Source organism: Numida meleagris, chromosome 2 (assembly GCF_002078875.1).
Source record: "Numida meleagris isolate 19003 breed g44 Domestic line chromosome 2, NumMel1.0, whole genome shotgun sequence".
Lineage (NCBI taxonomy): Eukaryota > Metazoa > Chordata > Aves > Galliformes > Numididae > Numida > Numida meleagris.
Window position 1 is genome coordinate 127,047,065 of NC_034410.1, and position 22,387 is coordinate 127,069,451.

The 22,387-nt window shown below is 36.5% G+C and overlaps 1 protein-coding gene across 1 annotated transcript in view; it reads left to right on the plus strand.

Moving 5' to 3' along the window:
• The window catches only part of SPAG1 (sperm associated antigen 1), a 37,498-nt gene that overhangs the window by 10,760 nt on the left and 4,351 nt on the right, over positions 1 to 22,387 (plus strand). The window contains exons 9-16 of the mRNA XM_021386684.1: positions 422 to 528; positions 2,759 to 2,921; positions 6,795 to 7,217; positions 7,602 to 7,701; positions 10,589 to 10,741; positions 15,319 to 15,491; positions 18,486 to 18,627; positions 19,547 to 19,673. Coding sequence (XP_021242359.1) covers positions 422 to 528; positions 2,759 to 2,921; positions 6,795 to 7,217; positions 7,602 to 7,701; positions 10,589 to 10,741; positions 15,319 to 15,491; positions 18,486 to 18,627; positions 19,547 to 19,673 — 1,388 coding nt within the window. The remainder of the gene's footprint in view (positions 1 to 421; positions 529 to 2,758; positions 2,922 to 6,794; positions 7,218 to 7,601; positions 7,702 to 10,588; positions 10,742 to 15,318; positions 15,492 to 18,485; positions 18,628 to 19,546; positions 19,674 to 22,387) is intronic.

Here is a 22,387-nt window from a genome sequence, read left to right on the forward strand (position 1 = left end):
TTCAGGTTGGATATTAGGAAAAATTTATTCTCCATAAGAGTGGTCAGACACTGGAATGGGCTGCCCAGGGAGATGGGGGAGTCACCATCCCTGGAGGTGTTCAAGAAATGTTTAGATGTTGTACTGAGGGACATGGTTTAGGGGGGAATATTGGTGGTAGGTGGACAGTTAGAGTAGATGATCTTGGAGGTCTTTTCCAACCTTGGTGATTCTATGATTCACGAGTCATGATTCCTATCTCAAAAGATGTCATGAAATTACATTGTTAAAGACAATGAAGAGAATCAGTAATACACTCATTATCAAGTAAATACAGAACTTTAGAAATTATTCTGCACTCATACTTCGTATTTATTGAAAAATAATAATTGTTATTCACTTTACGCTTCAAAAGTATATATAATACACTGTTCCTTTATAGCTCTGATGCGCCGTGCCACTGTTTACAATCAGCTGAAGAATTACCAGGCAGCTGTGAAGGATCTGAACACAGTATTATGCATTGAACCAGAAAATGCTGTAGCTAAGGTAAAGATAAATGACCTGCATATGAATAGAAAAAGGTTGTAGGCAGTTGTATAATAGAGTGCTTATCATTTATATTATTTGTTTTGAATCTTAATTCTGAGGGCACAATTATCTACTGTGCCAATGATCAGCTTCCCAAGACCACTTAGGTACCTCTGGTAGAAAGTAGATACCTGAATGTGACCAAATCTTCTCTTATCGTACTTAGCTGTGAGAATCTCTAAGCGCTGAAGTCTTCTGTATTAAAGTAATATAGGTGCTTGACGTATAGCTGCTGAACATGCTCACAGTGTTAGTGTACTGGCTGAAATTTCTGTCAAAAAGATCCATTGGGATAAATGTACTTGAAGTTTGATATGTAATTCACAAGAAAAATTCAAAAGAGATGCCAGGCTTTTATTGTTGTGGTGGTAAAGCAAACCTGAATGGAGAAGACCTACGTTCTGTCTTTACATCAATGTGATATTATGAATCTCATTTCTCATCTCCAGGCTAGAAAAATAAAAATAAAAAACTTGCATACTTTATGAATAGGGACCTAGGAAAGCAGGATGCTTTATTTGGAAGCTCGAGTTCAGGATGTGGTCCTTGTACAACTACTACTTCAGCTATTTAGGTGAAGATTGGTTCTTGTCATTTCATTGGTATTTTCTTATGGGTGTTTTGTGGCTTAGAACCTAGTCCTAGAATATGGATACCACCCACCCTGAGAATTTTCAGTACTAGGCAGTTTGGTACTAATCTGCTCTTTGCTTGTCCATCATGCTGCTACCCCTCAATTTTTGGGAATTGTGTCATCACGTGAATTCTATTTAGTTCTTACTGTTGGCACATTTTAAAGTGCTAGGAGCTTGCTAATAGCTTCTTCTTTCTGTGGAGTTACTTGACTACTGCTATTGCTTGCACCAGAAAAGTCAGAGAGGTCTAAGCCTGTATGTCAAATTAACTACCTGTTGCATTCACACCTGTTCTTGCAGATAACTTTCTGGAAAGAACAGTTCACATTAGTAGTGTGAATAGTACCAGAGTTCACATCAACCAAGGAATCTACTTACCTGCTTCTTTATCTTTTCAAACACGTCTGTCTAGATTTGCTAAAAGAGCTCTTTTGCTTTTTGTTCTTTTCTTTATAACACTGAACTTCTGAATCTATGCTAACGCCACAAAGGTCTTTGTGCAAAGGCTATGCTGAGACTTCTTATAATGGTGTTCATTGTGAGTACACTTCATAAATCCAAAAACATTAGTAGCAGTGTTGAGTAATGCTTCTGTTGCTGAAACAGATGTTGGTCCTTTGTCCTTACCTGTGCCAGCTATTATGCCTTGGCTGGGACATCTAGAGGTGATACTGTGCTTGGCAGGATGTGTTTTTTAGTTGCTTTTTGCTTGAAGGATCCTCAAAACACTCTTAAGCTAAATAGGAGTGTGTAGGACACAAACGAAATGGATGTTTATAGGCAGAGTTTCTGAAAGAAAGGTAAATTGCTTGTCAGTAACTGGAATTTTTCAATGAATCTTGGCTTTTTCCTGTCCTTGTTTCTCTTTTTCTTGTTGAAGTGAGTACTGAAATGGTACCTCTTTGTACAACATTGAATACAAAACAAAAGAGTGCTTAATATGAGGTGTATTTACTCTGTTCTGAACGTGTGAAGTGTAGTTGGGGCATTTTTTTTATTAATCCAAAAATATTTACGGAATGAGAGACCTTCTGTCTAATTCATAGTTGTTACAAGAGGAACAAAACTTATCATTATTCAACAGTGTCCTGCTACACTGCTGAGAAGTTGTTACCTGTTCCGGTGCTATTTCTGTCAGTTACATTAGTCCATCAAATATCCATCAGACACTGAGTTCTCCGTAGCATAAGTGTTGATAAACTGGTTTTAGGCTTTTTCAGAGACTCTACAAAGAGCCTGTTTTCAGTGTGGCTCTTCTGAGCCTACCATGCTAGGTATCATCATAGTATGATATGTTTATTCAGTTATTTATTTACACTTAAGTAAAGAAAGATACATATTTACTTAGGTGCTTTGCTCTGAGTTTCTAAGAGACAGAAATTTGGTGTTAATCATGATTTTGATACTGACTGAAAGGTCACGTTTATTTTCTCTGGTTTTATATTGGTAACATTTATCTGGATAATTCTTCAGGATCTTTTGTATATTACTTAACAGAATGTATTTTCTGGATATAAAGGCTTCTGCTGTTACTGTTTATTTTTCTATTGCAGAAAAATCTGCTAGAGATTGAAAAGAAACTGAAAGAATTAGAGCCTGTATATAAGACTGAAGGCAGAGGAAAAAGAATACTTATTCAAGATGTAGAGGATTCAGAAGTTGATGAAGAAAGAGGGGAAAATGCAGAAGAATGTGGAAGAAGCAGCAGAGATAAAAGTAATGTCATATCATTTCCTATTAATTTCAGCCTGAGGAAGAAGACTAAAATTACATTCACTACTTAAAGTAGACCTGAATGGATTAGGGTGTGATTAACTGCAACACTGCTGAGATGAGGCTGCTGGCATAGTCGGAACTGTTGGCTTCAGGAGGAAGTGAGGCAGCAACAGCTATTGAGGCTTGTGGTGTCAAATTGCTTTGGGGTTCAGCTGCATGTCTGGGCTCCAGCATGCCACAGACAAACATCTTTGGGTTGATTTCCACCCTTTTTATTGGTTCTTTAAGGTAATTTGGCAAGACAGCTGTGGCTTTTCTGTTTTCCATGGCCTATATACTTCTTTACCTTGAAATTAATTCCATCTGTTGGTTTTTCAGTAATCAAAATGTCCTACTTACTTGTGAATTATAGACACTAAAAGGCTGATTTAATAATGCATTATTTGCACAAGAGTTTAGGGAAAATACATTTTTCAAAATCAGTTATCCACTACATCTCTTCAGCTAATACCTTGAAAGAAGGGATGGATCATGTTTTGAGAGACATGGTTTAGTGGGGTTATTGGTGGTAGGTGGATGGTTGGACTGGATGATCTTGTATGTCTTTTCCAACCTAGCTAATTCTATGATTCTATGATTCTATGTCCCTCGCCCTATGTATTAGTTAATTGGGGGTTGCTTTTCATTGCAAGTGTTCAGATGACTAAGTGCCTTTTAGCTCCACAGGAAGACTCCCATTCATCTGATGAAAGGTTAGGCTTTTAAACATAGGGAAGTTTGTCAACTGACATCAGTGTCACATGTGTTCATGTGATATATTTAAATATTTTTTGAGATTTAGGTGGCAAGCATCTTCGTAGATTACTGTGTATTTTCACACAGAAACACAGAATCACACAGAATTGTAGGGGCTGGATGGGACCTCTGGATATCATCCAGTCCAGCGCCCTGCTACAGCAGGCTCCCTACAGTAGTTCTCATGGGAAAGTGTACAAATGGGTCTTGAATATCTCCAGAGAAGGAGACTTTAAACTCCTCTGGGGAACCTGTTCCAGCACTTTGTCACCCTCACAGTAATGAAGTTGATCCTCGTGTTTGCATGGAACTTCCCTTGTTCCAGTTTGTGCCTATTGCCCCTTGTCCTGTCGTTGAGCTCCACTCGTAAGAGCCTGGCCCCATCCACTTGACTCCTGCACTTTACATATTTATAAACAGTGATGAGATCACTTCTCAGCCTCCCTTTCTCCAGGCTGAACAGCCCCAGGGCTCTCAGCCTTTCCTCACGTGGGAGATGCTCCAAGCCCCTAAACATCTTTGTAGCCCTGGTTTTAAAGTTTATAAGTTTGTTTTAAAGTACATCTGTAAACAAATATAAAGTCAATTTAGTTATTGAATAAATGTGGTATGTTCTGTCAGCAGCAATAAGTAGACTAAGCATCTTAGTCTTCTAGATTCATTTCCTATGTCGTATTAGATTTACTTGATAGTACCAACTTAAGATCCTTTTCATTATAACAGTACCAATCAGGTGTCTTTATAATATGATTTGGAACCATTCTTAGATTGAAGAACACCTTCATATATCAGTCTGCTATCTTGTGACCTTGTTTTCTTCTACTAAATTGTTCTTAATGGGGGGATGTTGTTCAGGAGTTTAGGAGAAAAAAAATGTTTTTGCAGATGAATTACGTACTGTGGATGAATTACACACTGTGTTCTCTGCTGGTCTTGACCATGTAGAGTTGTTTCTCTGAAGTAATGCTTTGTGCCCTTAAGTAAAAGGAGATATCCTCACAGTGACTGACTGACAGCTTTCCAAAAGAAATAGGGGTTGATGACACTCTTGAGTTTCTCTTGTTGATTGTCTAAACAAATTTTATTAAATAGTCATCTTCAAATAAGACTGAATTCTTTGCCTTTACATTTTTACATCTTGAATTATTCCAGGTGACTTTTTTAAAAAGAAAAGTACATACACACTGATTCTTTTTAAGGCAAAGCCTAGAATACTGCTTTAATTAATACATCTCTCCATGTAGATCTATTAAGTTTGTGTTGTGTTTGTTTGTGTTATACACACTGAAAAAAAAAAAACTAGAAGAGATTGAGAATTGGATTTGAGAAATACATCTGCAAAATTTTGTGTGTAGTGTTTACTCAATCCAGAAATTAGGCAATTATTATAACCTGACATTTAAACTAGTTCATATGAGTATCCTTTATTTTCAGGGAGAATCCAGATGCTATATCTATAGATGCTTCCTTCCTTATCCAGGACAAGTTCTGTACACCTCATGTTCAGGAAGTTTTCTCCAATGTTCAGGAAATGATGTTCACGTTAATGAAACTCACATTTGCATCACACCCTATTTGCCTTTTTTGCTTCAGTTTTTTCTGTAGTTGTTGGAACGCTCTTCAAGAGTCTTTTCTGTAGGTTGTTTTCTAAAAACTTGCTCAGTCACCTGTTTGTGACATTGAAAACTGTTTTCCTTTTTACTCGAAGGTACACGGAATCTTCTCTGTTTTGCTGGATGTAAAACAAATGTTTTTTAGTGTGCGTTAAAACAAAATTACTTTTACAGTACTGCTGTCTCTGTCAGAAGTGCAGAACTTTGCTGTTCTCTGTCCAGCTAGCTGTTTACTGTCATTCTCCATGCAAAATAGACTTTAAACGTTTTTGGCATATTTAACATTGCCACATTTCTGCTGGACAAAAAAAAAAATAATAATGAAGCTTCATAAAAATGGAGGAGGGAGAAGTAAAACAGATTTTCCTTATCATCGTTCCCATTGCAGAATATCAGCTTACCAAAAAATCAGGTATTTCAAATCAGAGAGCACAGCTGAGATGGATTCAGAGCTTTTGTCTACTAGACACCAGAGAATCTAAACACTTATGTACATATCTGTAGGAAACAAGACTCTAGTAGTTCTGCTCCATATGGCACCAATTGTTTTCAAAGATCTTTTGCTTTCCCATCCTTTTTGATTTAATTTCAGTTACATTTTGTGCATCAAAAAAATCTTTTCATATTCAATCAACTTTGGAAGTTTAGCTTGAGTCATTTGGAAGTATCATTCTAATGTAGAACATGAAAAACTGTTTGGCAGATGAGCACATCGAGTTAGGGGAAGATGAAAACCCAGCATTTTAATTAATTGTGCCAAGTGATAAGTGAAAGAAAATGTTTGTTTGCAGAGGTCCCTTTATGTAACTGGTAATTTCAGTAGTCAGGCTTTCTACTGAAATATGTATTTGAATACTGGATTAGTAATCTGCTAATAATTCAGGTGAATAAGGAATTTATGTATGTTAATATCCAATACTGTTACTCTATGATTTTTTTCTACTTAATGGTAAAAATTGAATGATCTGAACTGTCTATAAAAGGCTTCCAACCTTAGCTTAAATAAGCCTTTTTGAGAATGTTTTATGAAATTTATTCCTCTTAGAGGATGGAGAGGAAAGCTCTAAAGTGTGTAACATCACTGTTTTATTGGTTGTGTGTTCTGATTTTAACCTGCAAGCATTTTGATTGGTCATGGAAAATCAGTGTTGCTATTTTAATATTCAGTATTTAAAGAGTTAATTTCAAGGTGAACTCTGTTCCATTCTGACACTGCAGAACAGGGGTGTTCCCTTGTGCTCAGCAGGGAGAAATGAGATTTCACAGGAATACATTCTCAGCAATGATTGCACATCACTTCTAAGTAGGAACTTTTCTGTGTTTTCTGAGGCAAATCAATCTTTGTGAAATTCAGCTTTGCGAAGAATGTTGTGCTGTGTTCTCTGGAAATGCACCCCTCGTTTGGCATGGCAGTAGTTTCTTCTGATGATGCAAGCTCTAACTCAGCTGATTAACTTCCTTGCAGAAATTGTCCTGCCAGTAAGAGGCGAGTCGGCTTTGGGGAAGGCTGAGATGGGGAATGCACAGAGAAAGTTTCACAGCAAAGGAGGTGGCTCCAAGTTGGAAGACAGAGAGGCCCAGAAGCAGAAGGAATCAGCTGAGAGTGGATTAAAAAAAGGCACAGCAGAGAAAAAATCACAGAAAACAGACCATGAAAGTGAAGCCAATGGTTATTTAAACAGCAACCAAACAAGTGAAAGCCCTGAAGCCGGCCAGTCCTCCAGATTGCATGAAGCAGGGTCCCTGTCAGCTGGTGCTGCCCATTCGACTTCGCTTCCTCCAGCTGCTGCAAAACTGAAAAGTGAAGGAAACGAGTTATTTAAGAGTGGACAGTTTGGAGAAGCTGTGCCCAAATACTCGGAAGCAATTGAATATGTCATCAGCGTCGGTGAGTGCGATACCTTAAATTTAGGATTGTTGTTTATGTGATGTAAAGGAACTGCAGATGAACTAACCTAGCCTATCCCTGGATTTTTTGGCATGAGTTACTTTGCAGTGAATACTTAGTCATTGCCAGTAGAGCATAATTCACGTAATACAAAATGAGGAAGATGAGTGAAATATTCTTTTAACTTTCTCAGGACAGAGATGTTTGCATTTCTTTGTGTTTGGATAACTAAGTATTCTAGGTGACATAATAAAGGAAAGCTCCTTCCAGCTTTGCATCAAGAGCCGACTGCATCGCTGTAGTACAACTTACTGTATACAATTGCTTTAATTCTTGAGTGTCATTTTAGTAATGGTCTTTGATTGTAATTGTAACTTCTTTTAGGAGAACGAAGTCCAAATGATTTAAGTATCTTGTACTCAAACAGAGCAGCATGTTACTTCAAAGAAGGCAACTGCAGTGACTGCATTCAAGATTGTAACAGGTAAATTGCAACCTTCTATGTAGAGCAACAACATTCCTGATGATGATTAAACATTTTATGTGATATCTAATTATTGTACTTTGAATCCCTGTATAATCTGACAGATGCCTTTATTTGTCAGTTATGTAAACAATCACGTGGAACTTAGAGAAGGAGTAACATTTAACTTACTTACAAAGCTTCTTGTATACACAAGTATGTGTAGAAGATTTCCAGTTTTTATTATAACAGCAGACTTACTTCAATAATGCTCTCTAGTAACCTGTATGTACAATCTTTATTAAGCCGTAATACTTCCTGTAGTGGTAGAAATTACTTTCAAGCATCTGCGACGTTCATATGTCTGCTCTGTTTTTGTGTTGTTTTTATTTTTAAAATTTATACTCAGCTTAGCTACAAACAGTGATTACAGTTAAGAAACTGAGCTAAAATCCTTCCTGCTTATTATGGCTTTTAAGCATACAGGAGTGAGAGAAGATCAGACGCCTTCAGTAACTTGCAAACACTGCCTTCAACTGAATTACTAGTGTATTTCCGGATGTCTTTTGTTTACCTGACAAAAAAAGTATTGTAGAAATTTCATCTGAAAAAATTGACTTGTTAACCATGTTTTCTTAAATATAGATGCAGGATCATAGACAGCTGTCTGATGAAACAAGGTGGCATTAACAGCTAACTTAACAGCTAACAAATGATTCAGGAGTTTTCTGTTATATAAGAATTCAGCCAAAATCAGTAATGCAGTGATTTTGTTTTTTATATTCTTACCGACTGAAAGCTTATTTTCTTATTACTTTACGACAGTATTCTTAATCTTGTGCATATTTTCTGGGTACTCAAGGACCGGTGATGCTTACTGAGCATAGCAGTGGTGGAAGTAATGTAGAAACTGGGAGGCAGAACAGCCAAACTGCAGAAAGTAGGCAATGTCAGTTAAATTTACTCTAGGGAACACAATATAAGGGATGATTTCCAAATAAGTTACTTGATTTAATCAAGTAAATCTGGATGTAGTGCTTATGTTTGTGACATTAAAAGTATAAAATGTATTGAACATCTACTAAATTTTAGCTGCATAAGGCTTAGAAATTTATGAAAAAGCCAGCTGTTGGATCACTCTTTGTCTCAAGTCTCTGATTTGGAGTGCCCGTATTTTTTGTTATTGAGAGTGAAACAGAGCTCCTACACTAACTTTGTTTTCCCTAATTTAATATGGTGATGTGGCTTGTTTCATGGATGTATTATCTTTACATTCTGCCCTGGGAAGAGAGTTTTTCATTCTCTCTGAAGCTATTCTTCAGGTAATGTCTTCCGCTCCAAATGTATTTGTGTTAATATCGTGAATATTCAAAAATGAATATTGTGTATTTGTGTTAATATTGTGAATATTCTGTTATTTTTTGTCTAAGTTACAGAATGTGGAGCATTTTTGCAAAGTTCTTCAAAGAGCTGTGACATCGTATGCTTTTGTATTTTTCAAATGCATTCATTAAGATAAGGAGAGTTGGAATGTTAGATATGGTTAAGAAATAGAAATTGGAAATCTTTGTTCCAGAGGTTGTTGTTTATCTAGTTTTATGGAGGAGTGATGGTGAAAAGCTAACTTACAGCCAGGAAGGCCAATAATATCCTGGGCAGTACAGAGAGGAGCATAGCCAGTGGATTAAGGGAAATTATTATCCCCCTGTACTCAGCACTTGTTAGACAGCAAGTATGTTATTGTTACTGTGTTGGATTTTGGCTTCCCTAGTACAAGAAAGGTATTGATCAACTAGAATGGGTTCAGGGAAGTGTCACTGAGGAGGCTCTGGGCTTTGGAGCACTTGCCTGGAGAAGCTGAGGGAGCTGTGTTAGTTCAGCTTAAAGAATGGCTGTGAGGGCTCCTAGCAGCAGGCTGCCAGCACCTATGAGGAGATCACTCAGAAGATTGGACCTGACTCTGGCAGTGTGTTGTAGAAGGATAAGTGACAGCAGGCAAAAACAAACTCAATAGGTTCTGACTGTACATTAGAAGAAAAAAAAACTTTTCCCAGTGGGGGACAGTGGGACATTGTGACAGGCTGCCCAGGGTGGTTGTGCAGAAATTTCCTTGGAGGTTTCAAAGCCTGAATGGATAAAGCTCTGAGCAACCTTTGTCGGATGTCAGAACTGACTTTACATTTAGCAGAAGGTCAGACTAGAGACCTCTGAGTCTAAATTAGCTCATGATTCCATGACATCTAGTTGCCTAGACTCACACTAATTTAAGTATTTCACCGTTTATATTTTTGTCTTATTAGCAAGAATCGGTGATTCGTAAAAGGTAATATTTAATCTGTAAAGCCTTTGTGGCTTCATCGAGTTACTAGCAAAGCTCTTGATGTTCAGAAGTTCTGATTACACACTTAGCAGGGACTGAGGCACAAGTGAACAAAAGACAGACAAAAACCTAGGAGGCAAAAGTAGACAGGGATATATTTGTGTTTCATTAAATGTATTTTTACATTAATATTTTCACATAAGGAAGAAGAATTAAAAGTTGTGTAGGCAAAGGTACAATATACTTGAAATTCCTGTAGGTCTAGGCATGACTCGAGAAAAATAACTTTATATTTTAACAACTGTCATTTTGTTGCTTTCATCACCTGGAAGGGGTTGGTTCTGCAGGTGGAGGATGTGGATTTGAGTCCAGTAAGTTGTAGTAAAAGCACTGAGCATTTCTTAACTGCATTTCATTTAGGACATTAATAACAAACCACTCATCTGTGTCTTCCTAGGTTATGTTACTGTAAGGCAAATCTGAAATCACACAGTTGTTCCATATAGTTGTATATAATAAAATAATCGTACTACTGTTATTTACTTTTTTCTGCTTTAATGTCGTGTATCTCTTTTGTTTTTCTTCCAGAGCTCTGGAGCTTCAGCCATTTTCCCTTAAGCCTCTTCTACGACGAGCAATGGCATACGAGTCTATGGAGCGGTATCGACAGGCGTATGTTGATTACAAAACAGTTCTACAAATAGACAGCAGCATACAAGCAGCAAATGATAGTATTAACAGGTAATGCACTTTCTACATTTTCTACACATCAGTCCAAATAGAAAAATACAGTTCAGTTTTGCATGGGGGGTATGTTCTTTCTGTATATATCCCAGAGCAAGGTCATCACAACTAGTTGTTAGAACTAGAGGACTGGGTGTTTAATTTTGTTGTTTTCCCATAGCTTAACAGCTGCCCTCTGCAGCAGTGAGCCACTTTTTAAAATATATATATATATATATTTAAAGGCTTTTGTATTTTTGGACTGGGACTTCAACTTCTCTTCTTTCCTAACTTGTATTTGATATCATGTAAAGTAATATTTTAAGTCCATGCCTTTTCTCTGGCATTTTTGTTTCCTTTTCTTACTAGCACTCTTCATGTGGCAGCTGAAGATTTATGTTAGGTGTGAATTCTTCAGTATGCTGCAGTTGTGCATTCACTGAAGCAGCTTGTCACAGTGATTGGCTATGAGGCTTAGAGATGTTAAAAAAAAAACAAAAAAAGTAACATAACAGATTGCCTAGAAATACTTTACAATATCTTACTAGAAGATACTATAAATTAATAGTTCATTATTATGTTCCTGGTGAACAATGGGTCCACCTGGTTGGCCATGAGCCAGCGGTGTTCCCTGGTGGCCAAGAAGGCCAATGGGATCCTGGTGTGCATTAAAAGGAGAATGGCCAGCAGGTCAAGGGAGGTGATCTTCCCCCTCTACACTGCGCTGGTCAGACCTCACCTGGAGTACTGTGTCCAGTTCTGGGCTCCCTTGTACAAAAAAGACAGGGATCTCCTGGAGAGTCCAGTGGAGGGCCACAAAGATGATAAAGGGCCTGGAGCACCTCCCCTATGAGGAAAGGCTGAGCGACCTGGGACTGTTCAGCCTTGAGAAAAGAAAGCTGAGAGGTGATCTTATTAATGTTCATAAATATCTTAGGTGTTGGAGTCAAAGGGACATGGCCAACCTCTTTCCAGTGGTCTGTGGGGACAGGACGAGGGGAAATGGCCATAAGCTTGAGCGTAGGAAGTTCCGCACCAATATCAAAAGGAACTTCTTCACAGTGAGGGAGACGGAGCACTGGAACAGGCTGCCCAGGGAGGTTGTGGAGTCTCCTTCTCTGGAGACGTTCAAGACCCACCTGGATGCCTCCCTGTGCAGCCTGCTGTAGGGAGCCTGCTTTGCAGGAGGGTTGGACTCAATGATCTCTAGAGGTCCCTTCCAGCCCCTACAATTCTGTGGTTCTGTGATTCTGTTATAGTGTTTATACAATTTTATTCTCATTAACATATAGAAAGTACTTCTGTGCAAATGACAGGATTTTCATGTTGATTTTCTTTCCTTTTTGCTTTTATTGGACAAAAAAATATTTATGAAAGCAGAACAGATTAATTGTTGAGCGGGGCCCCACATTCATGCGACTTTTTACAATGGAATCTCGTACGTTCCTTCTTAAGTCAAGGTCATGAGTGCTTACATTATTCTTTAAACTTTAATGAAGGAGCAGTAATATTTTTAAGTTCTGCTTATTTAAGAAGAGATGGCCAAAGGAGATCATGAAACTTTACTATTTGCTTTTTGTAATCTTATTTTTGATTACACAACAAATTGTCACTGATCTCCTATGTCTGCACTGATTATAGACCATTTGGCTTGGAGAAGTAACTTCCTGTCTGGGCATCTCTATGACTTATTAGACTTACTATACCCTTTTTTTTTAATCTTCTTGGCTTATTTATCCACAAATATTCTTTTCTTGTTTCTTCTGACAACGACTTGTAACTTGCTTAGTAATAAGCTTATTTCCTTCTTTTCCCTTAACATTCTTCCTTTTCTCCTCTCTAGGCCTTCCTTATGTTTTTAGCTTCACTGCTCATTACTCTTTCCTCCCTGGCAACCCATCACCTTATTTCAGCTGCTTCTTCCTTCTTGTCTTCTGCTGGTAATTAATTTTTGCTTGCAAATTCTTACTTCCTTGAGCATAGACCTCCTGCATTACTGAACTTTTAATATAAATTATTTTTGAATATTTTATCATTTGTAAATTAATCTGTAATTGATGACCAAAGTATCAATTTTTATTTTCAAAGTAATACACCTTTAAAAATGAGTTTTAATAAAGAATTGTTGGTACTGTACAGCCCTTTAACTTAGTGGAACAACCTCAAAATAGATCTTTGAATTTTTTAGAAACATCAGGACTTAACAACCTGCATTTACTGGAGGATTTATTTGTTCTTAAGTTCCTGGAGGAAACTGGATGGTGATTCTATAGGAAGCTGACAGAAAAACTCATCTTCCTACTTCTGCCTGAAAGTGGGCTTACTAAATCTTGTTACGGCTTGTCTTTCTGTATTTACCTGCTATGCGGGCTTTCAAAAACTCTTAAAACATAAAGGTTGTTCAGTCTGATATTTCAGATAATTCTCATGGTAAAAACAAGTAGAATTTTTAAGGTAGAGCCTTTACCTGCCATTTTACAACCAAAATAAAATAAGAATGTAAGTATTTTTCTGAAAAGTCAACTGAAAACAAGTATAAAGAATTACGTGAGTGTTTATCGTGGTCAGATGATTTTCAGTTTTGTCTTTTACGCTGGGCAATATGTTCGTGCATTTCCATTTATTAACTTCAAATGTCATTCCACTTCTTTCAATTCTCAACAGAATTATTCTGTTATTTTCTATGAGAAGAATCAGAAAAAGAAAGAATTGACTTTTTAATATAAAGTGTACAGTTTTGTTTCTAATGAAATTACCAGAGTAAATCTTAGGGCTGTTTAATTTATGACAGTGTGCCACATTCTTAACATTTGCATTCAGACTATGCTTAAAAAAAACGCTAAAGCTTTAGTAAAATAAGAGCAAAACAGAACTTGCACAGGTTTTTCTGTTGCCCTATAAAATCCTGCTTATTAATCGCCCAGATCGAGGAAAGCCCTAGAAGGGCACATGCAGCTAATACAAAGAAGAATGTTCTCGTTCACTTAAGGAACAGATTAAACAGCTAGATCATACACAGAATATCACATTTTTAGTGTTAAGAACTTATTTTCAATTCAAAACGGTATGTTTCATGCAGCATTACATAGCACATAAAATCATGCGTTATGTAGCTCCACAGTGTTTTTAATCTATATTATTTTTTAAAATACTGTGTTAATTTCTATTTTACAATAAACATCTGCCTGGACATGGTCCTGGGCAACCTGCTCTAGTTGTCCCTACTTGAGCAGGGAAGCTAGACCAGGTGGATCCAGAGATCCCTTCCTACCTTGACCACACCGTGATTCTCTGAAATAATATTACAGGAAATGCTGCTTCTTATATTGGTTCTTCTTTCAGATCCTAATAGGAAAATAGTTTGGTGCTGGCTGCCTTGACTCTAGCCAATGTATTACACAGAGCAGTTTTTTATTTTATAGCCATTATTCAAATATTTATAGAGGAAAAAACAAGGAAGAAAACTTTATCTGGGTTATTAGTGCTCATTTTATCTCATTTGTGTCACATTCACGGTTACTAGATTTTATTTTTTTGCAGATAATTAATGTAGGGTGTTTTTTTGCACTTGTTAGATAGAAATGCACCTAATATACAAATTCTGATTTATTGATTTACATAGTATCAATTTGACTTACTTTACTATTTTGAAAGCTTTTCTTTGTCAAAGAAGACATCAGAGTTGCTACCTCTGGGCTCTTAAATTCATTTTGATATCAGAATACTTTTATATCACTCATATTATTATCATTCTCATCATACATAAATATTCATTTGGTTGGAGCTTTTTTGTTTGTATGGTTGTTTTTTAAAACATTACAAAAACTGCAAGAAAACTATGAATTTTTTACTCATATTGTTTAGGTCTTTCTCCAAAACATATCACAGCAATGGGAAACTCCCAATTAACTGTATTTTGAATTGAACCTCTCGTGTAGAAACAGATGATCTGTAATCTATTGGATAAAGAGAGACTGAACAGTTTGAATATACTTTTCTTTGCATTTTTAAATGGTGATGAGGAATAATCAATTGAAGGATTTCTGACTGTTGTAAGAAATATAATTTAATAAGTAATTTGTGACCTGCACTGGTTGTCGAGAAAATAGTTGTGTAAGAGGCAATTGTGTAAGAGGTTTTGTTTCTCACAGACAAATTTAGGTACCATGCTTATGTCTCAGGATACTGTATTTTACTCTTGTTTCAGATAACACCAATGAGCAGCTGAGAAAACTAAGCAAAATAAATGCCTGTTTTCCTTCCCTATTTCTTTACTGCATGTTTTAGGCAGCACTTAGAGCTTGGTTGCAAAATCTGACATTTGCTTAAATATTTATAGATCTAGCTGATGTCAGTGTCTTGTCTCCTACCTATAAGTACTCTAATTTAAAAAGGGAAAAGGTCTGAATCAAATAAATTCATTCAGTAGTGTTGACTACCAAGACAGTTTTTTTTTTTCAATAATCTTAAGGATAGATGTTCAGTTGTTTTGTTTTTTTTTAATTGGAACATTGCATTATTTAATTTGACTGTAAGTTATTAAGGAATGAATTAAGTTTATGAAGAGTCACGTTGATTGGGCTTTTCCTTTTCAGAATAACGAAGACTTTAATTGATCAAGATGGTTCTAGTTGGAGGGAAAAACTGCCACCGATTCCAGTTGTCCCTGTTGCTGCTCAGCTACACAGATGGGATGGAGGAAACTTTACTTCAGAGGTTAAGCCAAGAAGTACCGCAGATATCAACAAAGAACAGTTGCAGATGAATCGTATGTATAGCTAATGCAGATGCATACGCACCAGAAAATACTTTTAACCAAAAAGTGGAATACAATTAAATATCTTAGAGAAATGACTTTAGAAAAATATTTATCAGAGACCTTTGTGAAAAGTCAAATTAGACAATCTTTTGTGTGATTAGGTTTGATGCACTTTATAGAGCCACAGTTATGATAATTTTTTTTGTGGCCAAATGACGCAGTTTAATTTGCAGCATGTCATTTCAAAAGTTATATAAAATATAGCAGAAATGCTCATCAGCATTTTGTTGAGTCCTATCACAAGTGTCACTGGTTTCCCTGACCTCATACTACAGTTAAAACAGTCTCCTCCTCAAAAAAAACTACAAAGTAGACAGAAACGCACCCTCAGCAGCATAACCAGCTGCTTAATCTGTAGCTGTTGTTTAATTGTTGATAAAAGTATTACTCAGCTGTTCAGAACAGAACAAGTAGACTTCCACGTGGCCAGCATGTAGTGAAATGGACTACAGAAGAAAAATTCTGTGTTTTCTTGTACTACAGAATTTAACTTCAGCAGTGGCTATTCAGTAATCACTCTTAAGAAATGTTGGTTCAGAGATCTTTTACATGTATGCATTGAGTGCTTACCTCCAGTTAAGTGACTTTCTTCCCTCTGATTCTTTTTCCTTTTTTCCCATTTTTTATTGCTCCAGTAATTCAGGTGAAGGAGGCTTTTCAATTCTGCTTTTATTGACATTAAATCTTCTTACAAAGCCCTTAGCTGTATAATTTTTGATTCTTCCTCGACTGTTAATTGGTTCCTTTATGTGTTTATGACTATACAAAGAAAATGAGCACTGAAGATGATCTCCCTTTGTTTACCAGAGAGGAGAATGTGCCGCATAATTATGTTGCTGACCAAATAGGTAGCAGTGATAGAGTTGTCTGTCTACAGTCCATGACTGTGTTAACACGTACCTCCAAATAATCTATACTCTTGGGCACTACAGATTTAAAGACCTTAATGCTGTCTGAAAGATCATCCTTAAGTTTATTTGCACTTGATGTACAACAACAGACAGCTTACACATGCATGCATTTATGAGAATCTGACAGTTTTCTGGAGAATTAAGTGTGATTCTAGAAACTTAGAATGGTATAATTTATGAATAATCTGAATTATAGCATATATGGAACAATGGTAATGCTACAGGAACTTAGCTTTCTGTTTAAGGAACATGAAGGATGTTAACATATTTTAAGCTCAATTAAATTCATGAAAGTTTTACTCTATTTTTTAAAAAGGTTCAGAGGAAATACTGAAGTATTTCCATTAGATGTGCATATCGTTACTGGTTTATCACTTAAGGATTGGACAGTTTAGCACTTACTTTTGAAATGAAGTAGAAAATAGGTATTTTACACAAGCGGGTTGCTATTAAATACGAAAGCTTAGCTTGAAAATTGTCTTATGTTGCAGTGATTGTACTCTGGGCTTTTCCTGTTACTAAGGGGTACAATTTGTTTTTTTTTTATTTCATTGTATACCCAACATATGTAATATAAACCTCTTAACTAGGAAGGATTAAATTTACGTCTATACAATGCTGCATAACTTCGTGAATAGGAATAATTTGAAGATCATCATAAAGATACAAAGATAGCAGTTCCTTAGACCATTATTAACCTGTTTTGAAACTTTATTAAGTTAGCCATCACTGTCTCCACAGAGTGTGTTCTGTGGGATTTTGGTACAAAACACTTCTCAACCTACTTCAAATTGAGTGGGCTTTGTTTAGGCTTTGTACTTAGAAATATTAAATGAAGACCGTATGACCATTTTCTTCACTGAAGGCTAACTCAGTGATTGTGGTTGCCTTCTAGGACTTGTAGTAAATCAGTGAGACCTCCCAGGGATAGCTGGCACTGGAAGCATGCCATCAATAACATTCAGTTATTATTTAAACCTTATGGTTGGCTCCCTTTTTTTTTTTTTTTTTTTGCAACAATTGTGTGTTGGTTTTTTTTGTGTCTCTTACAACTTGAGTTATAATTTATGTTTTCTGCTTAAATCTGCTTTGCTTTCAAGTTGTTACTTTTCCCCCCAAGTCTACACGTCGTTTTCTGGCACAGGGCGCTGCCATGTTTTCTTAAAGAGCTCACTGAGTTTAATTATTGGTTAAAGTGGTCTTTTTTATATACAGTGTTTAAAACCAGAATCTTAGCAGGGGGCTCATATCTTAGCAAGGTACAGAAAATAGATTTTTCAATTACCAGTTACACAGAGCTGTGTTATTAATTATTGTTTGCTCACACCAGAGACATGAAGCTGCAGTCGGGGTTGGTTTTCCATTGCAAACTTAATTTAAAATTGTGGTCTAATCCAGAAGCGTGTGCAACAAATGATGTGGAAGGAAAGACAATTATGGAAGAACAAAACGTTTATAGAGGGAGAGAGAGAGAGTTTGGTGTTTTCCAGTTACTCAAAACTTCTTTTTCATAAAAGTAATTAACAGAATATTATTGATGTCTCGCTAACCCCAACTGATGCCAACTGATTGTGTTTGTTTGTCATTGTCAGAAATTGTGATGGACTGGTTGCTTGCAGAAAGAATATTAGGTAGTATTATGGCCTTTCTGGTGTGATGGTGAAAATCTAGAAGGCTTTGAATGCTACTGATTACATTTCCACCACTGTAAATAAAAGCAGTATTTCAATGATTGATCCCTCTGTACCACACAGAGCAAGTTGACAGGAGGAGGTAAATGTACAGCTGTCTGTTGCATTCACATTATTCCCAGCAAAATAGTTTCCTTGCTATATTGGGAAGTATGTGTTATACTAAATGGTAGTTTATAGCTTTCTTAGAGCATCGGGGAGATGTGGAACAGAAATCGGAATGTGCAGACCGATAAAAGTACTCCAGATGCCAGGCAGTTATTCTTAGTCTGGGTAGATTACCCAGTTACCTGTAATGAACTGACCTTCTTACGTAACGCTGTGATCCTTTCGTTACGTAGGTGAGAAAGCTGAGGAAAAGTTCAGGACATTAAAAAACGAAGGGAATGATTTTGTGAAGAAGGGTAAATATGATGAAGCTGTAAATAAATACAGTGAATGCTTGAAGTTGAATACCAAGGACTGTACAATCTACACTAACAGGTAAAGATCTAAAATCTGACCCCGCTTTGTGGGATAATAATGCTTACATTTTTGCACTGAAAATAAGGATTTTGCATCACTTCAACCACTTTTGTAAAGAAAGGGATTTTTTTTCCACTTGATGAGCATTTCTAATAATGAAGTTGATATTTGGTTAAACCATGTTGTCTTCCAAGCAGAGCGTTAATGTCAGTAATATCTATGTAAAGATTTTAAGATGTATGTGAAGTAACTAAAGTAAAAGTTATAATTAACATAGTGTTTTGCAGAATTTTGTGAGAATACTGGTTTGGTATTAATTAAAAACGAATATGCATTTGCAGTATATCAAATACAGAGAATAATAACTTAGAGAAAATGTACATACTGAAAAAATGGAAGTAGGAACATAGTCATACAGCAGCATTATTTTAAAGGTTGACCTAATTCTTTGGCATAATTCTTTATGCTGTAATCCTGTCAGCTTCCTCAAGCTAAGAAGGATTTTACTGGGCCAACACTTGACTAGGAGACTTCCAAGTAATAATTAGGTACAGAAAATGATATTGCTTATTTAATCCAGAGCACTTTTTTTACCCAGAGTGGCTGCTTAGAATTCATATTATATACATTACTAAACTATCGTATTAAGCTAAAATAGACTGTGCTTTTAAAATACTTATATACCTGCTTAACTTCAAGCATTATTCGTACCCGAATTTTAACTGGAATTGGCTCTGAGTCCATCCAGTGATGTCGTTAATACTTACAGATTTTGATGTATTTATGGAAGAAAAGACGTACTTTAGGGCAAAAAAACAATAGTGCATTGATATTGTGTGAAATACGGTAATAAACGTTCGTGAGAGTCAGATACTGCTGGCATTACAGTACACTAGAATTTACTTATATTGCAGTGTATTCTGTTTTTCTGTGTTAGAGCTCTCTGTTACTTGAAACTGTATAAATATGAAGAGGCTAAGCAGGATTGTGATCATGTTCTTCAAATAGAAGATTCTAATATTAAAGCTTTTTACAGAAGAGCACTAGCATACAAAGGATTACAGGTGAGGAAAAAGAACATGGCAGGTATTCCTAAGTACTTCTAAACTTGCTTATCCTCATCAAAGGCAATCATCAGGTAATTAAGTCAATGAGTGAATATGAGCAAAGTATGCAGTGCTGATGATGTATTACTTTGTAAAGCGTTAGGCATATATAGAATATAAATATTTTTTAACATAAAAATCTGCATGTTGATTTACAATAATTTGAAAAAGCACAAGAATATTGGAATAAATAAGCTTTGAATGAAGACAGTTAAGCAGGTAAAAACTCTGTTGTAATATTCTAGTATACCCCTGTGTGTCCCAGTCTATTTTTTTTGTCAAGGTGTTCACTATATCTTAGCCAGTTACATACAGATTCTCTTCAAATCTGTCTTTATCTGTTCAAACTAAAATCTCAAGCTGTCTTTTGGCATCTGCGCATATTTGTTTGTCGTATTAAACCAGGGCTTTAATTATCTTCATTCTCTTCTGCTTTCTTTCTCCAAACACACTGGAAATATTTGTCAGTGACTTCCTTTCTCGCTCTGCGGGCAGTGTGGGGACTTAGCTTTTTCCTTTCCATCAGCACGCTGAAGTTGTTGTCTGTGCTGTCCTCACCTTACTTCATAAATTCTGGAGTATTCTTTTATCTGATCTTGATAAAATGAATTTTTACATTGCTCGTATCCATCATGAGTGTGACTGCAAATCTCATTTTTCATGACCTAAGCCATGGTGCTCCTTTTGACCAGCCGTTGGTTCCCCCATTCTCATTGGGTCAGTCTGTAAGCACTCATGACCTTGCCTTAAGAAGGAAAGTACGAGATTCCATTGTAAAAAGTCGCATGAATGTGGGGCCCCGCTCAACAATTAATCTGTTCTGCTTTCATAAATATTTTTTTGTCCAATAAAAGCAAAAAGGAAAGAAAATCAACATGAAAATCCTGTCATTTGCACAGAAGTACTTTCTATATGTTAATGAGAATAAAATTGTATAAACACTATAACAGAATCACAGAACCACAGAATTGTAGGGGCTGGAAGGGACCTCTAGAGATCATTGAGTCCAACCCCCCTGCAAAGCAGGCTCCCTACAGCAGGCTGCACAGGCAGGCATCCAGGCGGGTCTTGAACGTCTCCAGAGAAGGAGACTCCACAACCTCCCTGGGCAGCCTGTTCCAGTGCTCCGCCTCCCTCACTGTGAAGAAGTTCCTTTGGATATTGGTGCGGAACTTCCTACGCTCAAGCTTATGGCCGTTTCCCCTCGTCCTGTCCCCACAGACCACTGGAAAGAGGTTGGCCATGTCCCTTTGACTGTGTTACAACATTAAGCTAACAATGTTAGCTACTTTCTTCACTCTATAATTCATTCATAGCAATCCTCACTCTACCTGTTAAATCTGGCATTCAGTTATCAGATTCTCATTTCTGTTGGTTCATGATGTCAGCTTTCATTATCAATTTTGTATTAAATTTTGCAAGTGTCTTTAAACAAGCATCTTACGTGCTTTCTCCCATGTTCTTTTGTAACTGGATGTCCAAATGTCCACCAAGTTCCAGCAGCATTCTTTGAATGAATACTTACATCAGAGCTACCTTATGTTTGACACCTTAACGAAAATTACTTGATTGTCTCTCACAAACCATTCATATCCTACGTTATAATTACAGACATAGGTCTTAGGAACCATGAGAGCATTTTTGATGATAACGTTGTTTCTCTGTTACAGTAGCTACAAAATTTAGAAAGTTTGGTTAATTTTCAAAGAAGTTGAAAAGTCTTCATTTTGTGTAAAATCATTTTCTTCAGCTATACCAGTCATCTGTATCTGTGTTATTGGAGTTGATGACAAAATTATATGAGCAAAGGCATACAGTGATTCTACTATTTAAAAAAAAAGGGATTATACTCTAGTGAAGAATGTCAGGGATTGACATTGAGCGCTTTTTTTCTAGGATACTCAAAAAAAAGCATATTTTGATTTTATTGAAGAAGTACAGTGCTCATGGATTCTTTCCGAATGAAACCCCTAGCGACTCACAAGATGTTTTGTTTTGGGTAGATGTAATACCTTCATTACTGCTAGTTCTAGGAGTGAGTGAGTGAGTGTTGCTAGGAAAAGCAACAAAGGTGATCTGGAGTTGACAAATGACTGTGTATCGAAAGATACTAAGAACTAGGTGCCTCTATTTTGGCAAAGACATAACTAAGCTGGAAGATGTTATTTGTTTATAAATACATCAGTATTTATATGACAAAAGCTGCAGTGGAATGTAATGATTTTTATACACTTACCGAGATATAGTTAAGAGAAGATCAGGATAAAGTTGGTACTTGTTTGATGAGTTAGGCTTCAGTTAGGATATGGGACTGGACTGTATCTCCTACACCTGATAGCCCAGGATGCAGTTTAAAACCCAGGAGGACTGGTTGTGTGCTGACCACTGTGATCATTGTCAGAAGTCTGTTCTGGAACCTCATTTCTCTGTAGTTATGAATATTCAGATGTTTTAGCTTAAATAGGAGCTGTTTGCTGATGAAGGCGAGCTGTCCCCTTCCTGCATTCATTTGCTGAGGCTGGTTAATTCTGGTTCTTTTACTCTTCTTTCATGATACAGCAAACCGGTTTGCTTACAGACTTAATACAATTTCTCTGCACCTTGAATATTGAAGAAAATATTCTGGATAGGAAAGAGAATGACTGTGTTTTACATTGGTTGTTTCGTTTCTG